General features: G+C 51.0%; 3 protein-coding genes across 6 annotated transcripts; 2 read left to right on the forward strand and 1 right to left on the reverse strand.

The window, feature by feature from the left end:
- Nucleotides 1-3891: 3891 nt before the first annotated feature.
- On the forward strand, nucleotides 3892-14378 carry LOC117645497. The gene is made up of 3 exons (XM_034385756.1): nucleotides 3892-4082; nucleotides 12304-12543; nucleotides 12653-14378. The coding sequence occupies exons 1-3, from the start codon at nucleotides 4025-4027 to the stop codon at nucleotides 12886-12888; spliced, it is 534 nt and encodes a 177-aa protein (XP_034241647.1). The 5' UTR covers nucleotides 3892-4024; the 3' UTR covers nucleotides 12889-14378.
- Nucleotides 14379-14417: 39 nt separating this feature from the next.
- LOC117645469 (centrosomal protein of 131 kDa) lies at nucleotides 14418-21217 on the reverse strand. 4 transcript variants are annotated; one of them, XM_034385708.1, is made up of 18 exons: nucleotides 21178-21217; nucleotides 20711-20880; nucleotides 20426-20623; nucleotides 20214-20325; nucleotides 19873-19989; nucleotides 19651-19783; nucleotides 18041-19533; nucleotides 17674-17935; nucleotides 17310-17598; nucleotides 17021-17140; nucleotides 16697-16934; nucleotides 16417-16620; nucleotides 16120-16337; nucleotides 15809-16034; nucleotides 15500-15723; nucleotides 15249-15420; nucleotides 14967-15163; nucleotides 14713-14845 (listed from the first exon to the last, which is right to left on the reverse strand). In XM_034385708.1, the coding sequence occupies exons 3-18, from the start codon at nucleotides 20437-20439 to the stop codon at nucleotides 14713-14715; spliced, it is 4152 nt and encodes a 1383-aa protein (XP_034241599.1). In that variant the 5' UTR covers nucleotides 20440-20623; nucleotides 20711-20880; nucleotides 21178-21217. The 4 variants fall into 4 exon arrangements, with proteins under 4 accessions (XP_034241612.1, XP_034241599.1, XP_034241606.1 ...); XM_034385715.1 differs by lacking the exon at nucleotides 21178-21217 and adding an exon at nucleotides 21024-21122; XM_034385721.1 differs by lacking the exon at nucleotides 21178-21217 and having other exon boundaries at nucleotides 14418-14845; nucleotides 20711-21017.
- A 48-nt stretch (nucleotides 21218-21265) lies between these two features.
- Nucleotides 21266-27445, forward strand: LOC117645491 (CCR4-NOT transcription complex subunit 3). The gene is made up of 11 exons (XM_034385744.1): nucleotides 21266-21429; nucleotides 22392-22624; nucleotides 22707-22862; nucleotides 23062-23241; nucleotides 23329-23634; nucleotides 23720-23984; nucleotides 24076-24386; nucleotides 24493-24991; nucleotides 25078-25301; nucleotides 25394-25603; nucleotides 25721-27445. Exons 1-11 carry the CDS (start codon nucleotides 21405-21407, stop codon nucleotides 25817-25819), a joined length of 2508 nt encoding a protein of 835 aa, XP_034241635.1. The 5' UTR covers nucleotides 21266-21404; the 3' UTR covers nucleotides 25820-27445.
- Nucleotides 27446-27536: the final 91 nt, after the last annotated feature.

Genomic DNA, 27536 nt, shown 5'->3' on the forward strand with positions numbered 1-27536 from the left:
TGGGGTATGGAATTGAATGTTTCGAGACTGGAAGGGGCGTGTTGTTGTTAAGAAGGAAGGAAATCCAGTGGTAGCGGTTTTAAGAGGGGGAGGAGCGGTAAACTACGTTGCGTACTTAGTGAATGGTCCTTTATTCTGCAGAAGATTATGTGTGACTTGAGTCATTTCGACAATCTAAATATTTTAGAAATCGACTTGCGTTTTACGAGAGTGGTGCTCCGACACCAAATTCAGTTGGCATTTGCTAATAATGCAAGACGCTCTTTCCAGCCATTGGCCCTTCCTTCTGGTCAGCTCGACTGGCAGGTCGCGTGTGGGCCCCCTTCCCCTCCCCACCCCGCCTCCTAAGGCCTTCGACTGGAAGAGAGCGGCGCGGGGTGTGCCTTATTTCGGGTTTCGGGCAGAACCCAGCGGTAGACCGATTCCGAGAGTCGTTTTCGCCTCTCCGTCTCTCTCGCACTCATGGGCGGTCCCTTATAGTAGGTGCGAGAGAGACGAAAGGGACTCTCGGCAACTCTGCAGAACCGCGCACCGCCGTGCAGACCGCGAGACAGAGTGGATGAAAACTTAATGCCCTGCCCACCCGAGCATCCCACCCACCCTTGGCGCCCTTGGCGTGGCCGGTGCGGCGCACACGGACTCCTGGCGCACCCGCTCCGGCCAAAGAGCCCCTCGGCCAGTGCATGGCCCAAAGCCGGACAGACACCCCAAGCACAGCGGCAGGCTGGCAGAGGCCTCCCGAAGGTCCCCAAGGGCCCCACAGCCACAGCGCGACAGCCTGCAGCAGCGCGGTGCTCCGCAGTACGCCGCAGAGCGCCGCAGAGCACCGAGGATGGGGCAGAGGGGCGCGGCCTGCCTGCTCGTCCTCGCCGTCCTCGCCGTCCTCGTCGCCGCCAGTGAGTTTCCTCTGGGGAAGTCCACGTGACGGAAGTGACGAAAGAAATTTCCCATTGGTGCGCACGAAATCCGAAATCGGCACGTTAGGCTGACACTGACACTGTGTCTGTCTCTCTCTGACACAGCCGAAGGACTGCGCTGCTACGTGTGCAACTCGAAGGCGGACAGCCGCTGCGCCGACCCCATCCAGGCCGCGGAGGAGCCGGCCGAGGGCCAGGACGGCGACGCCAGTGACAGCAAGAACAGCAACAACAATAACAATAATAATAACAACAATAATGATAATAACAAAAATAGTAATAATAACAACAACCAGTACGACGCGCAGAACGAGGGGCTGCAAATGGTGGACTGCAAAGTGGCTCACAGCGTGCGGCAGGCGATGGATGCGGTAAGCACTCGTGCGTCTTGAAGGAATTTCGCAGAGAATTCCGAATAGCGGAATAGCCAAATAGCGGAATAGCGGAACTGGCCGAGAGCGCCTCTCGGACGAGCGGAGCCCGGCCAGGTGGGCCATCGTCCTCGGCGGCACACCGGTGTGAGGACGGTGGCCTACCTTGTCCCTGTGAAGGGTTTGCGGCCACAAAGCGGACACCGAGCTGAACGCGGCCTTCGAGGCCTTCACGGACTCCTCGTCGCGGTGCCTGCAGGTGAATGGGCTGCTGTCGCGCCTCGGGCAGCGCGCTCCAGGAGGCGGGGACGTCTGGGCCGCGGTGAAGGCCTCGACGCAAGCTAGCTTGGCGGCGGCGGGCGCGTTCCCCGGGCAGTCTTCCGGGCAGGGCCAGCAGCACGGCCGTGAGCACGGCGGTGGACTTCTCGGCCAGAGGGGCGGCCAGCAAGGCGGCCAGCAGGGCAACCAGCAGGGCAACCAGCGGCAGGGCAACAGGGGCAGCCAGCGCGGCTTCGACGACCAGGACCCCGACGCGGCCTGCCACAAAGTAGACATGGAGGGTGAGTCCGCACTGCTTGTGAAGTAGCTTAGCTGTCTTAGCTTGCCTGTCCTACTTCCGGTATCGGCAAGCCATCATGCCTCCCGTGCGCGCGTTGCTTCGAACTCCAGTAATGGCCGAGTTTTCGGCCTGAATGTTGCAGTGGACGGGGAGTTGATCACGGACCGGGGTTGCGCGCCCGGACGTATCCTGGGCCAGGATCCGTGCGAGGCGCTGGCCGCCGCCCTGGGGGAGACCGAGTCCTGCGAGCTGTGCGACGGCGACGGGTGCAACACGGCCTCCACGGCCAGGGCCTCCAGCGTGGCGGCAGCGGTCGCCGCGTTTGTACTCGGCCTCCACCGCGCGCTGTGGCAGCCTTGAGGGTAGCCTTGAGGGTGGCCTCGAGGGTGGCCTTGAGGGTGGCCTTGAGAAATGACCTTGAGGGTGGACTTACGCGCGGCCCTCAGGGCTTGCCGTCGTGCGCAACGGGTAAGATGCTGCTGTAATGCCTCACCGACGAGGGATTCGAGTGAGTGCCCTGGAGTCCAGAGAAGCGTATAGTTCGTGATCCAGGCCCTCCAGGCTGCAGGCCCCGGGGAAGTGCGAATACTAGAGATGAACTTCCTGCGTCTGGGGGCATATGTTTTCGCAAGAATACACCCAAGGTTTGGATTTGCAGAATGGCTGGGTAGGTGTCGATGGTAATTGTGTTAAAACATCAGAATGAGTTAAGGTTGGCGATCATAAAAACTTGTCGCGAAACACACACGAGCTCATTGTGAATTAGTGAACGCATTTGTCGCAAATAAATAATATTTTAGTTCAAGTGGTTTGACTTTCAATCTCCTGTCCTGCACTGGAAATTGATCAGATATGCAGTTTACAACAAAACAGGACGACACATGTCCTTTCCATGTTATGAAGAAAACTTAAAACACATGCTGGGCTGGGACCTGAATGTCAGTGCCGCCTGTTCTCCACGCCGCGCCGAGAGCGTAGGCAACCCAACGCGCTCCCCCGGCCCGGCGGCCTGCTAGAGAGGAGCGCACGGCAGATGGGCGTCACCACACTAGAAAAAAAATCGCGGTGACTGTACTCAACTCGAATATCGACTGGGGAGGCAAGCTCGAAAATTGGCAACACAGGCAACAAATGGTAACAGCGCCAGCTGGGCAAGGGCAGGGGCAGAGTCATATGTAGTACGACTGTGGGCAAGGGGTGGCTCCTCCCCTCCCTTCCCCCGCCCACGTGACAGGAAACGGAACTTCCCCGTAACGCGCCGTCGGTCGAAGGCTGGAAGGCTAGAGGGCTAGAAAGCTGGAAGGCAAAGGCTTTCGTGGCCGAGGCCATTAACATGTAAAGTGAAATGGACGTAAAAGTTGATGGCGGCGTGCGCACCACACCACCACCACCACCACCACTACCACCACCAACACCACCACCACCACCGACACTACCACCACCTCCGCCGTACGGCCACCGGCTTCCGCTCCGAAAGCAGCAAGTTGGTGTGCTTCACACGATTCGGAAGGCTTCAGCATGTATAACACGGCCGAAATTACACAGAACTTCTTATTCGGAGAGCGCCCATGTGCCCACTCGTCATTTTTAATGCGGACTTTAGACAACTTCCTTCCTCGAGGAGAACTGTACGCAATGCAAGTGAAGGAAGTTGGAGGTAGGAGGGGTGATAGAGGAGCGGTTAGGGAGGGGGGACTCCACTCTTTACCGCCTCATGGATCATGTCGGTGGGAAGCTTTGGCTTCGTGTTACTATATGCCAAGGTAGAATGAAGTCGATCCAGCGCCTGGGCGAGCAGGAGGTGGAGAGAGAGAGACAGAGAGAGAAGGGGGAGAGGGGAAAGGAAAAAGGAGGAGGGGGTGTCAGTCCTCGGAGAAGGGGAGGGATCCGGTGTACCAGCGAGGGCGCCGTCATGGCATGACAGCAGGACATCGGTACGGGAGCCGCCCGCACCCGCCATGCTACTGCCGCCACACGGTAGAGGGCGTGGCGGCGCCGCTGGTGGTGGTGGTAGTGGCGGTGGCGGTGGCGGCCATGGTGGAGGCGACGCCGTCGCTTTGCAAGCCGCGTGAGTCCCGAGTCGCGTAGTGCCCAGCGCAGCTCAGCGCGTCGCGTCAGTCTTCGGCCCGGCGTCCTTCCCGCTCCACTAAGCCTTGCTCGCCGCGCCGCTCCTCGCCATGGACCGCACCATCATGTTCCTGCTGCAGGCCCTCTGCGCCGTGGCACTGCTCTCAGGTGGGTGCTGCACTGCCTGCACGCACTGCGGCTCGACTCTCAAATCTGCGGATTTTGCCGAAAGGGCTGCCTGAAGCGACTTTGCAGACGAGGTGACTTCGACGTGTACAAGTACTAGTACTAGGATGCGTGTCTATTTTACGCGGTTTTACTCTCATGTGAGGAACCCTCTCGAACGAAGCTGCGTACGTGGCCATCCCAGGGAGAACGCTGTTGCTGGCGGGGGCCGCGACAAAAGGTCACTCGCTCCGCGGGGAAGTCCCGGGGAAGTACAGCCCCTCGGCCCCCGCCCTTGCAGTGCCTTGCAGTTTGTGCTGGGGCTGGGGCACGCTCTGCGTTGATTACTACGTCGCTGCGTTGCAGCGCTGTCCTAGAGTCTACAGGGAGCTTTCCGTCTGTCGTCCAGCCTGGAGTAACAGAGCTCAATCGGGGCAAGGCACTCCGTGGGAAAGTGTGAAGAATAGCGTGTCGTGTGCGAAAACAAGGGAATCGATTCGGATGTGGCTGACTGGCTGAGTGCGAGGCGCGCGCCGCGCGGGCCAAAGAGGTGAGGGACGCCAAGGGGGGAGGGGCGCCCTGCCCGGAGCCCGGAGGCCTGAGGGGGTCGCGAAGGGGCCCGCCGGCCCGGCCACTTTGCTCGCGGTGCTCAGCCACTCAGTGGGGTCCGTCGGGGAGGGGCCGGCATGGCTGGCAAGGGCCGGTGTCCGGCAGGGCGGGGGGTTGTCGACCCCCATCAGGACTATCAGGGCGAGGTGAGGGGTCTCCGGGGACGGCGTGGGGGCCGCGCGGTGCCGCCAGCCCCCTGCCAGCCCCCTGCCAGCCCCCTGCCTGCCACAGGTCAGGCGCTAGACGGGTTGCGTGCAGCGGACGTTGCCGTCTTTGAATGTCAGGCGAGAAGTCTGTTCGTGCGTGTCAAATGTGTGTGTGTGTGTGGGTGTGCACGTATGTGTGTACGTGTGCGCGTGTGGTATTGGCTATGCCTTTGTGCCGCCCGGCGTTGCCCGGCGTTGCCCGGCGTCCACCGCGGCCAGCACGGCAAGCAAGCGGACTCGTTGGAAAATGGACAAACTGTCCGGCAGACTGCTTCGCCTGCCTCGGCTTCGCGGTCGCATGTAAATCCGACTCCTTCCTTTCCTTTTATTTTCTGCTCGATATAAAAACTCCCAGCGCCGGGTGACTTTTGTTTTCGTTATTGTTTTTGTTCACGAACGCGAAGCAAGCGCGATCCTTGCGAGACAAAGCGAAGGCGCACGCCCCCGTGGCTGCAATACAGAGGTGTGGATGTTTGTGTGTGTTGTCAAGTGAATGCCTCGCTGTCTGCCTATGACTGCTATGACGAGGCGCGGCGGGGCGATGGCGCGGCGGGGGGCGGTGGAGCCGGTGGCCCAAAACGCCGCGCCCACGCGCTGCCCCGCCTCCCTGGCCGGCCTGCTTGGCTCGGCTCGGCTCGGCTCGGCGCCGACGCCCGTCCCGGCGCTGCGCTGCGCTGTCCCCGCTGTCCGACTCGTCCGTGCTATTCTGGGTGTGGCCCTCTAGGCCCTCAAGTCCGCCACCAGGTTGAGGCCGTTGAGGCCGGTCGGACGGCCGGCCGTCTAGGCCCGGGTCTTTCGACGTCCCTCCAAAAGTGGCGTGCCGCACGGGATGCGTGCGTGGCCCTGGGCGTGGGCGCGAAGCGGCCCGAAACCCTCCCGGTCGGCTGCAGGGATGAGAGCCCCCTGCGGGTCTTCATGACGGGGTGTCTCGGGGTGTCTCGCTGGATCCGGGCCGCGCGCTCGCCGCCTGCCCCGTTGTCCACCGTCGCTCCGTCGAGCACGGCGTCGCGTGCGGTCGCGCCATAACACCGCCCCCATGAAGACAGGCACCGCCGTGGAGGCGCGGTGCGCGGTGCGCGCGGTAGGAACAAGCTCGGCGTGTGCGGGAACGGTAGGCCGCGTCCAGAATGAGGAAGGAAAATCCGAGCAATGAAACGAGGGGGGGGGAGGGCGTCGCCCCGGACACCCTACCCGGCCGGGAAGGCGAGGCGCTCCGGCTGCTCCGGCCCACCAGGACCCACCGGGAAGCCGGAGAGGAAATGACAGATTATGCGCGCCGGGCAGGTGCAGGATCCCGTCTGGCAGGCCGACGGTCTGACGGTGGGCAGGGTTTGTCAGGCGCGGACCTTGCAGGAAGAACACTCTTCGGCACGCTCCGTAGACTGATTCCGAACAGCGTGTCATCGCTTTGTCTCTCTTGCACTCGTAAGAGACCCACGACACGAGACAGAGCAACGGCAGCGCAGTTCGGCATTGGCCGGCAAACCGCGGCCGCCCTCGCAGTGTACTGGACTCTGCGTCAAGTGAACTTAATGCCCTCCGAGCAACGGCGGGTGTGATTCACCAGCCCGCGGCAGTGCGGCCAGTGCGGGGGAGGGGGGGGGGGGGAGTCGCGTGCCGCGGTTCATGTTGAACGTGCACACGTGCGTGACATGCGGGCGTCTGGACTGGACCCTGCGGATGCCGCAACGCCGCAGCGTCGCGTGCCTTCGTACTTCTTCGTGCCTACGGGCCTACGGGCCTACGGGCCTACGGGCCTACGGGCCTATGGGACGGAGTCCGCTCCGTAAATTTGGTGAACACGCGTTCGCGTTGCGGTGGTCTGCATCCCCCTCCTCTTGTAGGCGTGGCGGCGGGCGCGAGGGAATCAGCGAACCCCGCCGCTAGAAGCAAGCCTCGGGCCGAGCCCCCCGGCCGCCGTGGGGCCACGGCCCGGGCACGGGGCACCTTGAGGCTCTGCGCCACTCTGGGCCACTCTGGGCTTGCCTGCGCTTGCCCGGCCGACGGCGGGCGTAGCGACGCGGGCAGCGCGCCAGGGTTACCAAACAAACCGCGGAGTGTCCCTGCAGGCCGTGCTCTGGCGCCCGGTTGCCCGGTGCAGCGTGACCCGATCGGGATTGCATCGTCCGCTGAGCCAGGTCGCGCGTTCGACTCCCCTCGTCGCCGCGTGGCATACTTTCTTTTCCGGGCGTCGTCCCGTTGCGCCTGGGTGGACCTAGGTGGACCACGCGAGCGCGCCTTTTGAACGAATAATTGGTTTGCCCGTCGCGCCTCCGTGTCTAGTGTAGTGTCTCCGTCGGCGCGCACGGCATGGCGGGGGCCGCGGCACCGAGCACCGCGATGTGCATCGCGCGCTGTGTGCATGCGGGCCAGTCTGTGCGGGGGCGCCCTTGGGAGCGCCGCGATTCGTCAGAGCGCCCCCCCCCCCGGTCCCCCGCCCCGCACTCACACAGACATGCTCATGCATTTGAACACATTCACAGCTGTACGCAAACTGCTCTGTCTGCGACGGCGCGCGTCCCCGTCCCTCCCTCCCTATTCCTGTCCCCCCGGCCCCGCTCTCGCGGTGGTGCTTCCCCGGCGGCGTGGCGGTCAATCTTCAATCAGCAAATTGATTACGGTGGAGCATCGCACCCATCATGGCCGTCCGCGAAACGACGCGAGAGGAGTGATGGGCCCACGGGGGCACGGGGGCCGCGGGGGCCTCGCGGCAGTAATTGCACGGCTGACCTAAAAGGGGGTATAGGGGCGTGGCCGCCACGGGTGCGGTCTGCCGATTGTGTTTGCTTGTGTGTGTGTGTGTGTGTGTGTGTGTGTTCGTATTTTGGTACGTATATGATGTACGAATGTATGTTGGCGTGCGCGGCGCGCGTGCGTGTGTATGTGTGTCACTGGTGTCACCAGGCCGGATAGAGAGAGGAGGGGCATGACGTTGCGACGCCGCGCCGCTGATCGTCCTCGAAAGCGCGCCAGCGTGTTTGAGTGTGTATAAGTGTGTAGCTGTGACATCATCACCGTCACAGCCGACCAAACTTTTTCCCCATAGCAAGGTCGCCCGGCCAAGGCTTCAAACCGTCATAAACTTTTGCGAAAACGGAAATAAAAATGTCCGCCCCTTTATCGTTGCCGCGGTACCCCTTTTGATGTATTCCAGCGATTCTAGCGATTCTGGCGCCGGCCGCCACCCCCAACGCAAGGCAAGGCCTCGGGCAAGCTAGTAGCCGGGCAGGAAGCAGGTGAAGTGAAGCAGGTGAAGCCTAGCTGGGCCGCGCGTGCTTAGCACGCTGTCACCCCAGGACGCAGGGACGGCGGGCTGGAACGGCACGCGAAAACTCCAAAGCGAAACACCGCCTGCCGACGCAACGATCCCTCGGGATCCTTCGCCGCACGGTGGACGGCCTGGACGGCCTGGAGGGAGCGAAGGGTTCGGCAGCTCTAGTCAGTCTCGGCCTGGCCGGCGGCCGCCAGCCCACGCCGAACACACCAACAACACTGTTCGGCGGCAAGGAAACAAAAATTAGCGTTTCTTTTGCTTCTGGTTGAGTCCAAGGTCACGCTGGTGGGCGTGGCAGAGCGTGGCGGTGCACTATCCTAATACCCACCAAGTCCAGGCCAAGTCCGGCGCCATGGGAACATTTCCACCGGCACCCGAACAACGGTATCTCCGGTAAATCAGCTCAGACTGACCCGCGCCACGCAACAACGCTTGGCTGAACTTGGCGACCTGGAACGCCGCGCCAAAGCACGCGTGGCCGCGGCGGCGTACTCCATCACGTTGACCAACACTCGGTGGCGCGGCGGCGCGCGCGGTGCACTCATGATTATTGTAATTAATTGGCTGCAATGAGGGCCGCGACCGGTTTTGTTTTTCTGTGGCGGGTCCGGCCGGCAGGCCAAGTCCTTCGCCAAGCCCTTCGCCCTTCCTCGGAACGAACCGTATCTCATCAGCATGCACGGCGTGGCAAGCCGTGGCCGCACGGCCGTGACGGTGACGTCACCGCGAGGGAAGGCCCAACGACAAACGGCCGCTTGATGCCGGAGTATCGTTTCGTCGCTCTGTCCCTCTCGCACCCCTACGGAGCGCCCCATGAGTGCGATGGAGTTGGGCGGCAAGTTCTGCAAGTCTCAGGCCGCCCAAGCCCAAATCGAAGGAAATGCCGTGTGCTGTTGGGCGGCTCGCGGCAGAGCCGAGGCTGTAAACGACTGGCCGCGGGGAGGAGGGAGGTTCGTGGTTCATGGTTATTGGAAGAGGAAGCGGTTTGCTTTGGGGGTACCTTACCCGGGCGGGCACGGCCAGCGGCCCGGCAGTGGCGGCAGCGGGGAAGTCATAAGTAAGAAGTATGGCCGGTAAGGGCCAGGGCGGCCCGGCCAGGCGGCCAGGCCCGCTGGACGGCAAGATAGCGCGCGCATTTGCATCGCGTTCGGGACGTGCATGAACTACGTAACGTAACGCCGGTCGTTAGTGCAAACGCATTGTACCCTTGAGCTAATCCTGTCGTTTGTTGTCGGGGAACCACCCGGCACGGCGAGCGGCACGCCCGGCCCCTGTACGGCTTCTGGCTTCCTCTCGCTAACCTGACCGCCGCAACCGCCTCCCCTCGAGCCTCCGGGACTCCTCATGCAGTGTAGGGCCAGGAAGTGGACGACGGCGTGCTGCCGCGGTGCATCGCTTCCTCTGCGCGGCCTTCGAGGCCCTGCAAAGTCCGCGCTATCTCTGTCTCTCTCGCACTCATAGGGCGACCCTTACTGGTGCGAGAGAGACAGCAGCACTGTTTGGAATCGAAGCGCCGCGACGTGGAACGCGTGGTCGTCGGCGAACATTCCTCAATCGGCCGGACAGGACAGTGCGCGGCCTTTGAACGGCGTGCGTCGCCTCGATGCCATTCCTCCTCGCCCACGGCCCTATCGGTCTGGCTGGCTGGCGCACTCGCGTCGCCGGGAAGGCCGGGATGCTCGACCTCTCCGATTGTTTCCGGTTTCCAGTTTCCGCGAGGCTGCGCATTGCGATTGGAACGCCGCAACGCGAGGTTCCGGTTCAACGCGGTTTTTGGAGTGGACTGTACCGGCGGGTGCCTGGGACTTCCTGCCGAGAAGGCAGCGTTCGCGAACCGACTTGCGACATTTCAGATCGACTTTTGGCTTCTGAATGAATGGCAGATGAGATTCGAGTATCCAAGTGGAACGCTGCGCTGCGCCGGGCTAAACAAACAAGTCTGAACGGGTCTCGGCTTGGTTCTGCTTGGCGGCGGCGGTGGCGAGGCCGCCGTCGTGGAGGGCACCTTGGCGCCGCACGCCGCACCTGGCCGCGCCTCCTGCGGAGTCCTTCGCCGCTCCTTTCCTGAAAAGTCGCACCACGGCTGCTGCCGCGCGTCCGCGCTGCGCTCGGCGCTCCGATTGGCTGCTGATTCGACTATCGCCACTCGGATGAAAAATCTCGGCGCCTTGCCGCGATTCCGACCCACGCCCGCCTCCTGCCACCTCGGCGGATCGGGTGGCCCTTCGGGTGGCTGGCGCGTCCTGTGTCCGCCCGTCCGCGCACCTGTGGAAGCAGGTGCTTGGGAAGCCTCACCGTCCGGGCATGGAGCACCCCGCTCGCCCAAAAAGGGACTGGGGAGGGGGCACTATGGGTGACGCCCGGGCGGCACGCGGCACTGGTGCGGTGTGATGACCAAGACCAAGATGCAGGCCGCGATGCAGGCCATTAAGCGCGATCCGAGGCCCCATTGTTCGTTCACGGCCCCGCGGCCCCAATGGTGGCCCCAATGGTGGCCCGTGCTGCCCGTGGCCCGTGGCCCCGTCACGGCACGGCGCTAATCCAGCAAGTCCAATCCGCCGGACCAGTCTTGAGTTGCGTGCTACCGAGCTGCGCCAGAACCAGATCGGCCACGGGAAAACAGCGGCCACGACGAAACGGTGGAAGTCCCTCCGAAAGCGAAGGGACTTCCTTCCGCCCCTCCTGCTGTGGCGAGCGGGGCGAGTGTTGCACCTGTGCCAGCTGGTGTCCTGGCCGTGCTGGCCGTCCTGACGCAAGGCGCCCGGCTGGTGTTCATTCAGAAGGGGGCAGGTTTTCCTTGACCATGAAGGGGAGCGGGAGCGCGCGGCGGTGGGGTCTTCAGTGTCCCGGTGGCGGCCAGCTGGCTGGTTTCGTTCATCACTCTGTCTCTCTCGCACCCCTTACGGGACCATGAGTGCGTTCCATGAGTGCGAGAGAGACAGAGTGACGAAGGCGCTGTTCGGCATTGGCCTGCTGCGTGCCTCGTGGCTCGGAGTTGGGAGTCCTTAAGCTAGGGACTCTACTAGGAGCGTGGGCGGGAAATAAGAGTTTCCCTTCGCCGGGGCCCGCTGCTCTTGCTTGATGAAAAACGAAATAAGAGTTTCCGAGTTTACTTTATTGCTCCCGTTTATTACTATCCGGACAATGGCTGGTGTCGTGAGGGCCATAATGCATCATTGCGTCCTGCACTGACAAAAATAAAAACCCAACAGAAAAGAAAGGTCTTTGAACCTATACGAATCATTTCTTTGAGCCAAAGAGTTTTGTTCGTAATTAAAGGCACAACGGGGTTCCCCACCCCTCCTCCAAAATCACCACCTTATGTCGTGAAGGTCATAATTTGGCACTTCCTCTCGAGGTGTCGGCGGCCACCCTGGTCGCGCCGAGATTTGAACTTGGGCGCCGTGAGTTGCGTCGTGTCCGGTGCTGGTGCCGCCAATTGAAATCACTTTACCCGGCGCTGGCGCGCGGGTAGAGTCTACCAGGACATGTTCACTGGTTCACCCACGCCCTCGCCGCACCGCGCCGGCCGGGCCATACACACTGCGTCTCGCTCATTTCCCTAATTCCTGGTAAATGCTCGTCTGCCTCGTGTCGTGTCACTCCCCCATCCCCATCCTCGTCCTTCCTAACGAAATAATTGGACCGCTGCTCCGCGCGCGCCGGCCGCCTCCGTGCCGGCCGGCATGCTGGTACACCGTGGTACACTGGGGCCCAAGTTCCACGCGCCGGCCGGCATGCTGGTACACTGGAGCCGAGCTCCTCACGCGTCACCGCGTGCTGCCGGCGAGTCCTTGCCCTGCGGCCGGCCGGCTGGGTTGCATTTCCTGTCGGCGACCTCCACGGCCCACCGGGTCAGTCGGGTCAGCCGGTCGGTCCTTGCGGCTGACTGCGAGGCTGTGTGACTCACGCCGTGCGGTCTAACTGTCTAACTGGATGACGCTGCGGCGCGGCGGCGCGGCCCGTCCGTCAGGAAGTCCTCTCATTAAGACCCGCCCTTGCCCCTTGGACGCGCCCCGCCCACACTCGCGGAAAGTAGACTTGTTATGATGGTGGCAGCAGAGCCTCGATCGGTGCAGTCGATGGCGTCCGGTTTCCAGACTCTGAGGCTAACCCTGTTCTTGTTGTCGCGCAGGTTCCGAGGCCATCCGTTGCTACACCTGCAGCTCCGACCACGACCCCCGCTGCGCTGATCCCATGGAGAAGACGATGCTGCCCACCGAGTGCACCGTCGAGCAGGTGAAGCGCGCCGCGCGCCAGATGGCCAACGTGCTGGGCGCCTCGGCTGGCCTGGGCGTGGACGCGTTCGGCGAGCGGTACGCGCAGTACGGCGGCGGCCAGTCCACCATGGGCTGCCAGAAGATCGACGTGTTCGGTAAGTGCCTCCATCGCGACCCGCCCTAACTTGACTTGAAGTAGCTTAGACGACAAACGATCCTTTTGGATGTCCTTTTGACTTTTTACTGACCCGCCTCTTCCCGCAGTGACCAACGCGCTGTCGCGGCGACAGAACACCACGATCCGCGGCTGCGTGCTGATGCCCGAGAACCCCGAGGAGCACTGCCGCCGCGTCAGCCAGGCCATGCAGTCCGAGCTGGTGCAGAACACCTTCTGCGGGGCCTGCACGGCGGAGGGATGCAACGGCGCCACGGGGCTGTCCGTCACCCTGTTCGCCCTGGTGCCCGTCGCCCTCACTGTCCTGCTCGCCGGCCGCCAGTAGGCCAGCCACCAGCCACTCCACCGCGAGGCGCTGAGGCCAGCCCGCCGTAGTCCGCCGGCCGGCCAGACGGCCAAACCCGATAGCCAGCCCGTCAATCCGTGGCCGCCGGACCTTGTCCAACTACCATGGCGGTGTGCGCCTTGTTCTTCTAGCGCGCCGCATCCCAGCTCCGTCTCCTCTTCGCGCTGATCATAAAAACACGATGCAGAACAGTCGCGAACGTGCAGAGCTCTCGCGACGCCCAGGCCGCGCCGCTGCAGCGTGGGGCGAGGCGGGGTGAGGTGGGGCGGGGTGCGGTGAGGCGGGGCACTGCTCGACCGGTGCAGCGGGGGCCTTCACCCTCTCCTCTCGCGCCGAGCAGGCCGAGCAGGCCGAGCAAGGCGCCACCCACTTAACGGCCTCCGGATAAATGGAAACACGGTGGGCGGGCATCGGGCCGCTATACCGTTCCTCATTCAAACCAATGTGTGATAGCTTTCGGTGTCGTACGGCACCAGGACCTCTGTCTGCCCGATCGGTGACGGTACCCCCTGGGTAGGACTAACGAATGACCAATTCATTTTGGTCAATATACAAAGAGAAGGCTGCATCCCGGGCGAGCGCCTGCGAAGTCAAGCGTAGGCATGCCTGCAGGACACCCGTGTTGAGCGGGCTAGCCTACCCCACGGATGTCAGGCGCTTTCGCTATGTTTCCCAAAACGACATCCTCCTCTTTCTTTCTGTTCTGCCTGGGATTACCTTAGGTCCTCAGTGTAGATAGACGTCCTGGTATTGTGTCACTCTACATTGCTTGTCCCAACGAATGTACAATCTTCACGAAATATTTGATCGCTTTCAATCAGCGCAAGGCATTATTCTCGAACCCATCCAGAGCCACAACTAGTAATGATAAATCAATGTTTTAACTAATGCCCGTGAGTGTCGTCGTTGCCTGTGATAAAGCTTGCATTTCATTGGGTGACTTTTGAAAGTATGTGTAGAGATCGTGTAATCCACTCTTGCTAGTCAGATTGGGACACAAAATTTTTAAATATTAAAATGAATACAAAAGTTACAGCTGCACATTCTAGAAGTTGAATCTGCACACCGTTTCTTCTTGAATTCCGTCCAATAACCATAATCAGATCAAATTTCTATGTCTATACTTCCCCGATTTTACTCGCATTTTGGAAATGGGGTCCCAGAAACTACAGAAGTAATAAATCAGAACTTGAATCAATTTTTTTGTTGTTGTTTAGGATTTAGTAGAAAACTAGGCCATTGAACCAATTAATTTATGCATTTTGTATGAAATGCCAACTTTCTCGTCTTTTAGTTTTTGTATCGTAGGGTTATTTATGTTCTTCTACATTTGTAATTTGTTTAGAAACCACGGTCATTGCTTTAATAGCAAAAATGTTTGTGTGAATTTTTGTACTCGTCTACTGTGTTTGCTGTTCTCAAAAGTACAAGGCATCATCTTAGAAATAAAGTAAAAATGAAAACCCAGAGAAGTTATGTTTTCAATGATCTGTATTGTACAATACTAAGCTCAACAAAAATCAAAACAAAGAAAAAACAAACAGATTGGAAATGACCTACAGCAAACCAAGATAAGCAAAAACAAAAAGAAAAGGATTACATTTCTCAAAAAAATTAATTTCTTCAACATAGTTATCATGTTCAAAGAAATGCACCATAAAATTCATGCAACAGCTATGATACACCATAATACCACTATGACTAGAATGCTTGACTCAGTCTTTGCAAGTATGAAAAGCCCAGACTCCACTGCAAATTAATCCTGGTGCGCTTTCAAAACATAAACGCACTGACTAAGATCGATTAGGACAGAAGAGATTCCTTTCTTCTGTGCTCTAACAAAGCTTGAAGATGTGAAATTTGGTCCTCAGCAGCCCTCTGCCTCGCTTTTGCAACCTTCACAACATCCTCTTTCTTGGCTATGGCCAATTTTACCCTGAAAAACAGAAGAAAAATTTTAAATGAATAAAAATACTGCATCGTTATGTCTGTTCAGGGCTTGCTCTCAAACATGTACTTGATCAACACACAGTAGCCCAGGAAACTATATATCATACCGATCAAATAACTGTTGCAATTCTTGTTGATGTGTCTGCCTCTCACGTTCCGATTGCTCAGCAAGTATTTGCAGTTGTTGTTGATGCCTGGAGTGCTGCTCAGATAGTTGTTGTCTAAGAGCCTCCATATCACTGCTGAGTTCAGCTTGCAACACCTGCTTTAAATCTGCTCTCTCGGCAGATAACTGATCCGCTATCTGCACAGGTAAACATTTTATTATTATTATTATTTGTTTTTTTTAAAGTTCTCATAAATAGGTTTTTTTTGGTTTCTTGACTTGCCTTCCGTGTTTCTACACACTGGGTGTGCAAACTGCGATTAAGGGCTTCTGAACTAACAAGTTTGTCTTCTCTGTCTTGCAGCTGAGCTCTTAATTCCGCATGCTTTTCTTTGAGTGTGTTCAGGGATAACTCAACATCTCTTAGCTCAGCTGTCAATTGTTCACGAACTCGCCTGCACAGTTAGAGGTTTCTTTAATGAATTACATGAGTACCGCATAGGCTCTCTAATGGAAAAACGATTTAATAATTACCTCAGTCGGTTCTCAGCAGCTTTCTCTCTTTCCTCTCGTGAGATAGTAGCTTCACTCTCCAGTCTTTCAATTACCACCTCAATTTCTCGATCCCTCTCCCTCTTTAACTGATCTCGAATTTCATTGGTCGTCTGTGAAAGAGTTTGCTTCTGCTGCTGCTGATATGTCTCCGCCCATGCCTCTTTTTCTGCTTTGAGCGATTCACGAAACTGGAGCATTTCATTCTAAAAAAAATGATATGAAATGCCTAAGAAAGAAACATACAGAGAAAATTCTATCAACTACACAGACAGTTACAACAACACATACCTGCTGCTTCCGATGCATCTCATTGAGTTTATCAGCGTAGTCTCGGCGAATGCGCTCTCTTTCTTGTTCTACTTCTCTCTCCAGAGCTCGCTTTCTTTCCTCAAATTGCACTTCAAGCCTTGATTCCAAGGTAGCAAGTCTATCTTGCTCACGACGAACCTCAGCAACTAGGCGGCGGCGCTGCTCTGCACCCTCCTCTTCAAAAAGAAGCTGTTGCTTCTCCATTCTTCAGATTAGAAAAAAACAATACCAATTACACTACTTAACTGACAGTCAAAAATCATTTTTAAAAATATGAAAAAGAATAAAACCTCTGTCTTAACATATCTCGCTCTCTTGCAAGTGCTTCTTCTTTCTCCTGAACAAGTTGTTCCCGAAGAACTTCCATTTGTTGCGCTGCTCGTCGAGCAGCGCGGACTTCCATTTGTTCTAGTTCCTGAGCATGCAAGGTTCGTAGAGCTGACATTTCTTGCTCATGCTGGCTGTTCAGTCGAGTAAGTTCTGGTTCTAATCCTCGAACAGTTAATTCCTGCAAACAATTTGAGGGTATGAAATAAGTTGAATACACAATATGAATTTTAAAAAGTTAATTTGCATAAAAAATTTACCTTGATTTTTTGTGTTTTATTTTCAACCCAACGTTCTCGTTTCAATTTTTCTGTTGCTGCTGTTATGTCTTTAATCCTTTGCATCTCAACCTTATGCTTGTCCTCCACGTTAGAAAGTGCTTTGACATGCTTTTCTTCGGTCTCTTTAGCTTCAAGCACTAACGATTCACAACGTTTGCTTAGAGATGCTTTATCAGCAATCAACTAGAAATTCATAAGTGATATGATTACAACTTTTATTAAGTAATTGTTATTGCCAATCACTAGCCACTTCCTTTACCTGATCAATAAACTTCTGATGCCTCTTGATTACTGCTTCACACTCAGCCTTCACTTGACGCATCTGGTTCTCAAGTTCTGACTTATGAGCAGCATTTTGCCTTGCTTGAGAGTCTTTTTGTTCCCGAAGTGCGGTGCGCAGCAAATTTATCGTTGCATCTCTATCTTCTAAGGCCAGTCTCAGTGAGACAATCTCTTGGGCCAATTCAGAACGTCCCATCATTAACAGTTCCTCTAAACTAAAAGGTTGGTTCAAAGCAGTCAAGATTGAAACGAAAACAGATTGTTAAAACACATTACAGTACTGGTTGAGGACCATTCTTACTTGTGGGGATCTTCTGATGCACTAGGTGGAGAAGGAGAAGCTCTTGGACTAGGTGTGATCTTTGGTTGAAGAACTGAAGAGCAACTCTGATCCACAGCATCAAGAAATGTCAGAAGATCTCTATATGGAAAAAAAAAAGAAAAAACAATAATTTCAATTGTACATCAATCAAATAGGATTTCAGAGCATGCAGTTAAAAATAGTATTGCATTGTTGAGGTTGCAAAAAAGTTTGCAGAATCCCATGAGGAAACCCTTGAAGCCAAAATTATTTATGTGGTATTACAAACCTTAATTCTCCTTGGACAGACGGCTGTTGTTTTTGGCTCACTTCACCAACACATGCAGCAGAATTCTGAGGTTTGCTTGAAGGATCAACTTTTGTGGTGAGTTTTAACTCAGAATGTACTCCAGCATTAATTCCATCAACACAGGGTGAAGATCTTGAATATTCAAATTCTCTCTGATTTACTGCACTTGATGCATTGTCACTCTCTGCAGTTGAAATAAGAGTTCCAAGCAGTGATGGTGTCTCACTTGGTGTCTTTAACTCACTTCTTTTGTTGAGTATTTTCATCACTGAGGTAATAAGATAAAACGTAATGCATAATTCAGAAAAAAATTACACTCAGAAAGATTTAAAATACAACTCACAAGAACTTTCATCTTCCTTTTCTTCAAGCACCCTCAATATTGTCATAATTTCATTGTATGGAGACTCTACATCCTTCTCTCCTTCACAAATCTCATTCTGCAAATTACTGCAAGGTCTGGTACTGTCTTCAAGCTCATCAGAACACATTGCCATCCATGAGAGTAATTCAGGTTGACTTTCTCCAGGTAAGACCTCTTCTTTGGGTTGACTTAAACTGCGATGGCTCAGAGGACCTTTGCCGCAACGCCTTCCAACTGAGTTCTAGCATTTAAAATTTTGAAAAGAAAAAAGAAATTAGAACAAAAATTTTAACAGAACAAAAAATTACAGTGTACAGAAAATATTTCAGTTTCAAATGGAACTTACTATCTTGGTTTCATTTTTCCTCTTTGATCCAAGTGTTACCTGATGGTTCTGTTCCTTTTTGCTATCATTCTTTGGACTATGAATTTTTTTTTCAGAGAAAGAATTAGATTTTGTTGGTTTTTTGTCAATGGATTGTTCTTCTTTGAAAATACTTGAGGTAGTTTTCCCACACTTTTCTCCAGAATCAATGTTAGTCAATGGCTTGGTAGCCACACGAAGGTTCATTGTACCGTCAGTGTGCCCTGCTGCAAGTTTAGTGGGCTCTAATATAGCAGAGTGATCACATATATTGCTAGCATCTGAATCACTTCTAAACTTAGAATCTTGTTCTGATTTCATTACATTTGTAGTAGTAGAGCATAGAGTTTCACTATCACCTTTCAAGACAATATGGGATTCAAAATTTGAAGCTGTTTTAGTGGCATTACTTTCAGTTTCAGATGGGCACTTTACAGGTTTCTCTTTGAATCTTGAAGAATCGTACATCTTGGAATATTCAGAATCGGTGTAGACTTCTTCAACAGTGCAATCAAGATCCACAGATTTTTTATCACCAAGAGGATGAGAGGAACGAACATTACAAAAGAATGGAGATGTCACAGTTGCACTATTTGAAACATTTCCACTACTTTTTTGAGCATCTGTCACCCATTGCTGAAATCGTACAGGTGCTAAATCTTCTTTCCGCCAACTAATAGGATTATCATTTTCATGGCTGGTATGGCCAAGAAAAAGTGAGGAAGTGGTAACATCTCTGCCTCTTCTCTGTGAGTTGACACCACTATTACTGCAGCTTGAATCACCCTCAAATGAATCCACATCATGTTCTTTTGGAAAGCTTATTTGGTCAATACAAGTAGAATTCATACCTTCCTGAAAGAAATCTTGGTGTTCATTCCAAAACTCACTAGGTCCTGGTTCTGAAATAAGGATATCAGGGTGCAGAGGGCGTCCCATTCCAATTCTTCCCTGCAGCTCAGTCTTCTGCTGAGATGGGTCTGGATTGGTGTCTGCATGACAACTGTATTCAGATTTAAACCTAGATGAGTCATTGCTTTTTGGCTCATATGCTGCTGACTGTTGAGGAGAAACAGAAATAAGGCCAGACTCCACCATTCTGAGGTGCAATTCTTTTGTTGACAACTTTCTTGGGTCATCACCATTCATGTATTTTTCCAATTGAATCCCATCTGAAATTTCCTCATGCACCGATTTAGGGGCACATGATGGCCTATCTTGCTGCACATGGTCCCGGGCCATGGCCTGGATACGCTCACCCAAGCTCTTTTCAGATCTGGGACGTTCATCTGATGCATCACTGTAACACAGCAAATCTGAGCCATTGTCTGTAGATGAGGGTGGAGGTGCACTGGACTGCCCCAAATAGAGTCCTCTCCTTTCTAGCTCCATCCATGCTCCACCCAATTGATCAGATAACTGAGAGCTAACCAGTGTTGAGGATGAAAATTCTATGTCTCCATCAGTCTCAGTATCTAAACATTAAAAGAAATAACAATATTTTTAAACATCATGTAAAAAATAAAAATAAAGAATAAGTCAGTTTTGAGGCAGGAATTTTCAGTTGAGAAAAGGAAAACCAAATTCCTTACCATGATGGGACAATCCAATAGGGTCTATTGACATAGAAAAACGGGCAGAAAGTTTATTTCGTTTTTGCTGACATGATGAAAGTAACATCTGACTATCAGCAGAGTACGGTCTCCGCTTGTCACGAGTGATTTCCTTCAAAATTTCAAAAAAAAAGAAGCAATTTTTTAGTTGTTTTTGTTAAAAACTTAATTGAGTTGCATGAATAAAGAAAAAGCACATACTGTGAATGACAAGGCTGGGACAGCAGACATTGGCCTTCTGACTCTTGGACCAGAAACACTGAGGGCCCGAAAACTTGCTTTCCCTACCACAGAGCGAGATCTTGATACTAGGCTGACCTAAAACAAGAACGACAAAAATTACCATGTGATTATTGAAGCCTTGAAATGGATAAGGAGTCAACAATACAAACAACTTCTTGCATACATTTCAGATTTCTGAATGTCACACAATTGTTGTTTTGCCTTTATAAAATTTTTCGGTCAGTGGTAAATTTCTCTGCATTTTGAATTAAGAAAGATACATATATAAATTTAATGGACCATGTAGTGTAAAATATTACCTGCGATCCACTCAGACTGAGGTCTGACCCCTCTCCTTCTTTCGACAACTTTCCACATTTTGGAAGGTCTCTATCATTCTGGGACAGACTCCTCATTACGAATGTAGAAGCCCTGCTTCAAATGGAAAGTAAAACCAGTCAGTCCGCAGCACCGAATACCTACGGCACCGATTTTTATTGCAGTCTCTCCTTGCGCTCAAAATCACACAGACCGCTGCCCCGACATTTGTTTACAAACTCGAACTCAGCGCCCCTGGTGGTCATTCCCGGAACTGGGCATTGTCAAAAAGCCGCCAAATTCAAACCGAACGGGTAGATTTGCGGCCAAGTGTCTCAAGGTGTCGATAGACAATGGCAATCGAATTAAGAAAAGGGATGATTGATCTTCTGAATACAGGAATATATGATATCTAAAAGAAACAATCAAGCGAAACGCTGTCAAAATTCAGAACTAAAAAAAATTAGAGTTAATACTTAAAACAGTCACACGGGCATACCTGCACAGGGTGCGATAAAGAGAAGTAATTTCACTAAGCTGAGCGTCGTTTCTCTAGAGGTTGTGCCCAAAACATGATGCTGTGATTTCCCACAGGGAAACATAACCTCACTTGCTGCAAGCGGCACGTCATTGTGAGGATAGAAACGAATGGCAGCCGAATAAAATAGGCTGAGAATGAAAGAACACATATTCATCACGAGTAAGAGAAGACTAATTGAAGATGACATTTCAAAGTTGCTTAATGCAGATAATCAGAAAAACAACAGCTGATTGCTTCGAGCCTCGTTTGTTTTTCGCCAGGCACTGCGCACCGCGAAAGTCCCACAAGCGGAAGAACACGGCCTTCGTGGAGTAAAGTTGCTGTCTTTGAAAAGTCTTCTGCGAAGCTATTTAATTTTCCTTGATGTCTTTTCACCTGTCAAATATTTTTCTCTGTCGAAATTCTCTCAACTAATGGTTGCTTACTTTCATTCGAGCACTTTTTTGTTTCCACGCTAGTGCGTACTATCTTTCGTCGTGGAAGGATACGGATAAAGAAGGTGAATCGACTGATAGGAGAGGTAGCCATCTTGTATGAACAAAGCTTTAGTTGAACACAATTCAGACAAAAATATTCGTTACTATTCGCATTGTGTCTTCATTCTGTAGATTTGGACTATGTCAGAATTATTGTACCACACGTTAACTTAGCCATGGCCGCGACGAGAAAGCTCCAAGGTAAGAGGAAAGGTCTTAAAAGATGAGAAATACATGACCTCTCTCCGACCTGTTTACAGTTTGTGTACAGTTAATGAGAGGCAACTATCAATTAAAATGAAACCCAAAACTGCCGGTTAGAGTCGTAATGAATAACTCTTTTCTAAGCTACTATTAAACTTTGCCCCAATAACCCTCAAACTTGTGTGTGGTCACACAGACTCTTTCAACTCACCACAACAACACAGATGAAAGCTCAGCCTAGGCCTAACGGTCTGCTCATAATTTAACAAATTTCCTTGTCCTTTCTCCAAGTGGAACCTCCTTTCAATGTTTCAGGCTTTAAAATTTCCTCGCCTGAATGGTTTACATCTAACTGCTCACCATCTCAGGGCTATGACAGCTTCTGTGGTCTATGATGCCATTGTGTTTTCTTTCTTTTTCCTGGAAGGCAGTACCATTTTTACAATTTTCGTAGGATCATGACCCATTCCTGGTCTTAAATCAGTTTGCCATTATCCTGATAGACTCCAGTTTCGAAGAAAACTCCCATTATTCACGGTTGCTTGCAGTCTTAAAGTGAGGTTAGGTGTCCAATTGTTAACATCCTGCTGCATCTTCTAATCTTTGAATGTGTCCCTTTCTCAATGAAACACTCCTTGATTCGTGTCTTAAAGAGTGATTCCTATTCTTTCACGCCTTGCCTCCGAATATGCACCTTTGGCTTCGAGAGGTAAAATATTTGTGTGAATATGCTCTGCTGGCATTGGGCAATCTCTCTCTAGGTTCATGTCACTCTCATAAACTGATCCATTTTTTGCAAAGTGCATTACTCATGTTTGTTTGATGGGTTTTATCCTTGCCTCTAGCAGTTTTAATTTATGCCCGTGCATCATTCAAAGGATCAGATCACTGAATAATGTTATGCTGAAATGCGTGTCTATGGCAATGTTCTTATGTGTGTTCATTGCCTCGTTTTCCAGGTGAAATAGACCGGTGTCATAAGAAAGTCGCAGAAGGCGTAGAAACGTTTGAAGACATCTGGCACAAAGTTCACAATGCCACAAACAGTAACCAAAAGGAGAAATATGAGGCTGATCTCAAGAAGGAGATTAAAAAGTTGCAGAGGTTACGGGATCAGCTTAAAGTGTGGATTGCTTCTCCGGATATCAAGGACAAGGGACCGCTCATTGAAGACCGAAAGTGGATAGAAACTGTAAGTTATTGTGAGATCTTGTTGGGCCTTAATTTCAGACAGAAATTTTCACATTTTCTACTGTTTTTCTATTTCCTCTTAGCAAATGGAGAGGTTTAAAGTAGTGGAGCGGGAAACAAAAACCAAAGCTTACTCCAAAGAGGGTCTCGGAGCTGCACAAAAACTGGATCCAGCGCAGAAGGAACGCGAGGAGATCAGCTGCTGGCTAGTCACATCCATCGACGCGCTCAATATTCAGGCAAGTCATCAAATGAGTTTAGTGACAGTTTGATGGGTTTTATCCTTGCCTCTTGCAGTTTTAATTTATGCCCGTGCATCATTCAAATGATCAGATCACTGAATAATGTTATGCTGAAATGCTTGTCTATGGCAATGTTCTTATGTGTGTTCATTGATAGAGTGTTTGCTAAGTAATTAATTGATTTCTCCCCTAACAGTTGGACCAATTTGAGTCAGAAATCGAGTCCCTCCTTGCGGGCAAGAAGAAGAGGTTAGATAAAGACAAGCAAGATCGTATGGATGAGCTGAAAGGAAAGTTAGAGAAACATCGTTTCCATATCCGGAAGCTGGAGACACTTCTAAGGATGTTGGATAATACTGCAGTGGAAGTAGGGCAGGTAATTTTAAAAAAAGAATCCTTTCTTTGTTGATTTTGAGACTTAAGTTGTCAGTAGAGTTAAAATATTTTTCTTCTATATTTTCAGATAAGAAAAATTAAAGATGATGTGGAGTATTACATTGAAGCCTCGCAAGAGCCAGACTTTGAAGAAAATGAGTTTATCTATGATGACATCATTGGTCTTGATGAGATAGAACTTTCTGGTGTAGGTCTTCCCTCATCTGCAACAACAGACAGTAATAACAGCAACGATACGGGTGGAACACCTACATCTACAAGATCAGGTGGATCACCCTCTACTTCCCCGATACAAAATCTCAACCATTCCAGTGAGAGCCCTACCCTTGATGCTGAAAAGAAGAAGAGAGATGAACAAATGGCCAAAGTTAGTGTAAGTATGCTCGGTGTTTTTTCATTCTCACTTTGGTTTAAGGCTTCTTGTGTCTTCTCACTCACAACTGTGTTTTCATATTTAGCCTGTGAAACCAACGGCAGTGAGAGCCAGCCAGCAAAATTCCCTTATAAACACTTCTGGCCTTCCTGGCATCAAACCTGTAATGGTTACGCCAAGCAAAACAAGTACAGGGGTGGCACATTCAACTCCAAACAATAGCTCTCCAAGCTCACTATTGAATCATTCTGTGGGTAATTTTGCTGCTGTAGCAGCAGCAAATAGCCATCCTGCACCTCCTACCACTCCAACTTCCAATAATTCGAACAATATCACCAGCAGTAAATCAAGTAAGTACAGTTTGACTATCTTGTGGGTGAAACTTACTTAAACACGGCCCTATATTTTTTTAAAATGATCATTTCCTTGTTTCCTCTGCAGCACATAGTACAGAAAATGGAACCATACCAGTTTCATCACCTCACAGCCAACCTCCAAGCTTAAGTACCACAGTTGGATCATCGAGTAATCAACAGCAGCTACACCATCCAGCTCCCCAACTCTCATTGGTTGACACAAGACCGTTAGGTGCTGTGGGTAGCGGAAGCAGTACCAGCAATGTTAGCAGTACGAGCACAAGCAATCCCCCGCCTCACTTACAACAGGCATCTGCAGGTTCAACTCCTCCCCCTGCTGTTTCCTCCAATAATCAACTGTCATCCATTGTTGGCAGCAAACAGTTAAGAATGCAGGTGAGTTAAAGGGTCGATCACTGTGTTGTTTCCCATAATCTAAAATCAATCATCTCAATTTCTTTTCACATATATACAATTTTTAAACACACTCTTTCATTTTTAGGGGCTCCAAGGGCTCCAGGGATTGGTCAATTCTATGGATCATCACCAGTACAATAATTCAACTGTAAATTGCTCATCGCCTCCATCTCCTGTGAGCAGTGCAGCTTCACCACTACCAACCTTAGGTGCATCAGCTGCGTCATTAGCCACAGCTTCATCAGCTGGGCCAATAGCCTTGGTGTCACCATCACCTGTAACCTCAGTACCCACGTCTGGACTTAGCACGTCATCAGTGACGGCATTGCCCACATCAACGCCAGTTCAAACACAGCAGCAGTCAGGCCAACCCCAGCCTGTTCCTCAGCCCCAACTACCCCTTCAGCTACAGTCGCAACCACTAAGCCAGCAGCAACAGCTGCCACAACAGCAGCCAGCGCAGCAACCCACATTAAATGGACCGAATGTTGGTGATGTTGCCGGACTGTCTTCACTTAAAAGTATTGCACAGCAAGCTATTGATAGAGCAGGTCTTGAGGTTCCTCCTCCAGAGACAAATAGAAGTAAGATTTATTTGATGTTCATGGCACAAGATGTTGGATGATCTGTTTATTATTAGCTTTTATTAACATTCTGTTATTTTCATCAGGCTTGTTGGAGTCCAAGATGATGATGCCTGTAACTACAGAAGCTCATATTCCTCCATTATTGGGAGTAGCACCTTTAGGCCCTGTCCCTCTTCAGAAAGAGCACCAACGTCAGTTCCAGATGCTTGACGCTGCATTTTATCATTTGCCATTACCATCTGATTCAGAGAAGTTACGATCTTACCTTGCAAGAACTCCATGTCCGTCACCACCGTATTATCCTCAGGTAAGCTCTCATTAAAATTTGTATTTGTAATTTTTGAAGAACTTTCATTTTCTTAACTCGTTGTTTATTAATAAATCTTTTTCCCTCCTTAGGTTCCTTTGCCTGATACAGATTCCCTAGAGTTCTATCAGCGGCTGGGGAACGAAACACTTTTCTTCATATTCTATTATATGGAGGGGACCAAGGCTCAGTACCTTGCAGCCAAGGCCCTGAAAAAGCAAAGTTGGAGATTCCATACAAAGTTAATGCATTGGTATCAGCGCCATGAAGAGCCAAGAGTTATCAATGATGAATATGAACAGGTGAGCACTGGTTTATGGTTTTGGTCTGCTCAACTTTTCTTCCTTTTTGAATTGGATGTTTCTAGGTGTTTGGCAATTTCTCCACATTCAAGTAACAACTACATTTCTTCTTTCTAGGGCTCCTACATATTCTTTGACTTTGATAATTGGATCCAGCGCAGGAGAGAAGGGTTCACATTTGAATACAAGTACTTAGAAGACAGGGACCTGAACTGATGCGATAAGGCTGACTCAACATGCTCCAGAAGATCCTTCACTGCTGAATAATGAATGTATTGCCAATGTTCTTTTTCCAAGACGGATAAGTCCGCAAGTGATATTGTATAGATTTTTTTTAATCTCACTTCTGGCTTGGATGGGGAAAATCCCTGTGTAAAATCTCCGGAAGATAAAAGGGAATATGACATTGTGTTGAACACAGGCTAATATTTGTTTTGTTTGTTCCTCATGGTGACAATTAATTGTCCAATGTGTGGTGCTGTGTAAAGCTGTGCTCTCGAGGTGAATCACTGTGTGTTACTGCCGTTCAGCAACATTGTTGCTGGGGCCTAAAATGAAATGTGATATTTTATGTTCAAACATTATCATGGTGTAGTATCAGAACTTCATCCTGGACTGGAAGAATTCTCTTTTTTGAGTTACATCAACTTAAATGCATGCCTTGCTTCTTTAAAAGACAATATACTATTTCATTTCTTCATTCACTTAAGCTTGGCATGGACTACCAACTGAAGGCTACCTGCAAATTGTTTAATGCACAGCCTCCTGTTGTGTAGTTGCATGTAAAGAAAATGTCTTCATTGGAATTTCGTTTCTTTCATGGTGCTGCTGACTCAGAATAATATCATTTGGTACTCTTGGTTGGTTCGCTCAAAGAAAATTAAAGTTTGTGTTTTGAGACCTCATTCAATTCTTAGGACTCTGGTTTATCATAGATAGGCCAATGCATTTTTTGTCATCTGTATTCAAACTAAACCCTTTATTTTGCTTTGCGTTAACTCTAAAAATTATTTGTCCTGATTCAATCTTGTGGGCTAGTGCTGCTGTGTCTGTCACTGTGGCTAATTCTCTTTCAACACCACCATGGAATATTTTTTAATTTGCATGCTGTCAAGGTAATTTTGAAAACCAGTAATTTAGTTATTTAGTTTTCATGTAACTAGGAGTGTTATTTTTTAATGCTACCAACATTTGAGTACTGTGGAGCAATTTGTGGACTTCCAAGCATTTATGTTGGAGTTAAAAGCATTGCAATATCTTTGTCCTGTTCATGATCTCAATTTTTTTTTCTGATTTCAAACTGCAGAAGAATTTTTTTGAAATCGTGCTGTGTTTTTGTATCCTGCTGCTTGCAGTTCTACTTCATATTATTTTTGTTTTTAATTTAATTTTGTAGTTCATTCTTGTAGAAAGAAGCATAGATCTTGAGTTTTCTTTCATCTGGCTATTTTGTGTTTGTCTTTTCTCCTTTTTTTTTCTCTTTTTTTCTTTTTTTTTCTTTAAATTTGAAATGAATTCTTTAGGAATGTTCATTGACCCCCAGTGACAGCTTTTGGGACAATGAAGGACAGTCACCTTTGCCTCTCACCACGTTAACTGTGTTGTTTGTATTAAGTACCCGTACTGTATGTAAAGTTACCTTTCAGCACTATATGCAGCTTAGTACCGTTTTAAGGTACTAAGTGCTGCATATTGCTGAATTTAACTGTGGTAGCTTAAACCATAAAGCCCATTTATCTGATGTATGTCTACAATTTTGTTGTGAGCACCGTTTTATGGTGCTTGCATTCAACTTACCTGATGTAGAAGACACTCAGAAAAGATGGGATTATTTTGTGAACAGTTCTGTATAGTATTATTTTACAGTCTGTGCATTTTGGTTACGGATGGTTCAAGAATGTAAGAGCTCTTATTTACTAAATCCCTGTGCAAG

The sequence above is a fragment of the Thrips palmi genome, unplaced genomic scaffold (assembly GCF_012932325.1).
Source record: "Thrips palmi isolate BJ-2018 unplaced genomic scaffold, TpBJ-2018v1 HiC_scaffold_10, whole genome shotgun sequence".
In the NCBI taxonomy this organism is placed as follows: domain Eukaryota; kingdom Metazoa; phylum Arthropoda; class Insecta; order Thysanoptera; family Thripidae; genus Thrips; species Thrips palmi.

What these genes read in the sequence shown, in the direction of transcription:
- LOC117645497 (XM_034385756.1), top strand. Translation starts at nt 4,025, where the DNA reads ATGGACCGCACCATCATGTTCCTGCTGCAGGCCCTCTGCGCCGTGGCA. An exon ending in CGCCGTGGCACTGCTCTCAG is followed by an intron (nt 4,083 to 12,303) that starts GTGGGTGCTGCA and finishes GTTGTCGCGCAG; the next exon opens with GTTCCGAGGCCATCCGTTGC. An exon ending in CCAGAAGATCGACGTGTTCG is followed by an intron (nt 12,544 to 12,652) that starts GTAAGTGCCTCC and finishes CTCTTCCCGCAG; the next exon opens with TGACCAACGCGCTGTCGCGG.
- LOC117645469 (XM_034385721.1), bottom strand. An exon ending in CGAGATATGTTAAGACAGAG is followed by an intron (nt 16,035 to 16,119) that starts GTTTTATTCTTT and finishes TCTAATCTGAAG; the next exon opens with AATGGAGAAGCAACAGCTTC. An exon ending in GCTGCTGAGAACCGACTGAG is followed by an intron (nt 15,421 to 15,499) that starts GTAATTATTAAA and finishes CTAACTGTGCAG; the next exon opens with GCGAGTTCGTGAACAATTGA.
- LOC117645491 (XM_034385744.1), top strand. Translation starts at nt 21,405, where the DNA reads ATGGCCGCGACGAGAAAGCTCCAAG. An exon ending in CTGCAGTGGAAGTAGGGCAG is followed by an intron (nt 23,242 to 23,328) that starts GTAATTTTAAAA and finishes CTATATTTTCAG; the next exon opens with ATAAGAAAAATTAAAGATGA. An exon ending in GCAAACAGTTAAGAATGCAG is followed by an intron (nt 24,387 to 24,492) that starts GTGAGTTAAAGG and finishes TTTCATTTTTAG; the next exon opens with GGGCTCCAAGGGCTCCAGGG.